The sequence below is a fragment of the Micropterus dolomieu genome, unplaced genomic scaffold (assembly GCF_021292245.1).
Source record: "Micropterus dolomieu isolate WLL.071019.BEF.003 ecotype Adirondacks unplaced genomic scaffold, ASM2129224v1 contig_11185, whole genome shotgun sequence".
NCBI classification, from domain to species: Eukaryota; Metazoa; Chordata; class Actinopteri; order Centrarchiformes; family Centrarchidae; genus Micropterus; species Micropterus dolomieu.
In genome coordinates this window covers 1-1,166 of record NW_025740171.1, presented here as the reverse complement: position 1 = coordinate 1,166, position 1,166 = coordinate 1, and the positions used below count along the sequence as shown (strand labels likewise).

The 1,166-nt window shown below is 46.2% G+C and overlaps 1 gene segment (V, D, J or C); it reads right to left on the bottom strand.

Annotated features, from left to right (window-relative positions):
• Window positions 1-539: 539 nt before the first annotated feature.
• LOC123965760 lies at window positions 540-1,031 on the bottom strand. The segment is given in 2 exon segments: window positions 540-871; window positions 977-1,031. Coding segments are annotated over 2 exon segments (384 nt in total).
• Between the last annotated feature and the right edge of the window lie 135 nt (window positions 1,032-1,166).

Here is a 1,166-nt window from a genome sequence, read left to right as displayed (position 1 = left end):
TCTAGCTTTAAAACACGGTGGGCTGACACAACTTACAGGGAACAGTTGCTGTTGAGGAGTTGCTGGGGATGTTGCTGCTGCTGCTGTTGTTGCTGCTGACACTACTGGAGGTGATCTGTGACTAGAGATATTTTAACATATTTAACATAGGAGATGTATTAGCTGATGAAACAAATATGTGACCAGGACAAGATGTAAATATTGCCTTCTCTAGTGCTGCAGCTGCTGCCAAGACTGACTGCTATGAGAAAATAAGAGGAAGGTAGAGGAAATAAGATACCAGGTTCAAAAAAGTGTGGGAAAAATCTGGGAAGGAAACAGTACTGGGAGAAAGAACTAGGTTGGCCAAGGCACGGGTAAGAGTGAGACAAATCTATAGACAGGTGTGTGTGTGTGTGTGTGTGTGTGTGTGTGTGTGTGTGTGTGTGTGTGTGTGTGTCCTCAGTGAAGTGTGTCAGTCTCTGCAGTAGCTTCCAGCTGCAGCAGTCAGTTCAGTTTCTGTTCAGTCTGACGGAGGGAGGTTTTTGTATGACGCTTTTTCACTGTGTGAACAACCACTGACTGTTGATGTAATGTGCACTCTGACAGTAGTAAACTGCTGCATCTTCAGTCTGGACTCCACTGATGGTCAGAGTGAAGTCAGAGTTTGATCCACTGCCTGTAAAACGACCAGGAATCCCTGATGCTCGAGTGCTAGCATAGTAAATGAGTCGTTTAGGAATTTCTCCATCTCTCTGTTGGTACCAGGCTAAATAGTGGTTGTTGTTATAAAGATAAACATCCTGACTGGTCCTACATCTGATGGAGACGGAGCCTCCCAGAGCAGAGCTCACTGCTCCAGGCTGAGTCACTGTGACCTGGCCTCTGGACTCTGAGGATAGAGACAAAAACATAAAGCAGCGTCATGGTTTTGTGGGCTTCATTTCAGAGGGACGGATGTTCATAGAGGAGAGGAGTTTGATTCTCTGGACTTTACCTGTGAAGCAGCAGCAGAGGAGAGTCCAGATGAGGACGCAGATCAAAGTCATGTTTTTGATGAGGAGGATTTCTGTGGCTTCTGTTGTCATGAAGGACAGCTGTCAGTCATCCAGTGTTCAACTCTCAGGACTATAAACTCTCCCAGAGCACTGGAGCATGGTGCTGCTGATGCAAAGTGGCTCTCTATG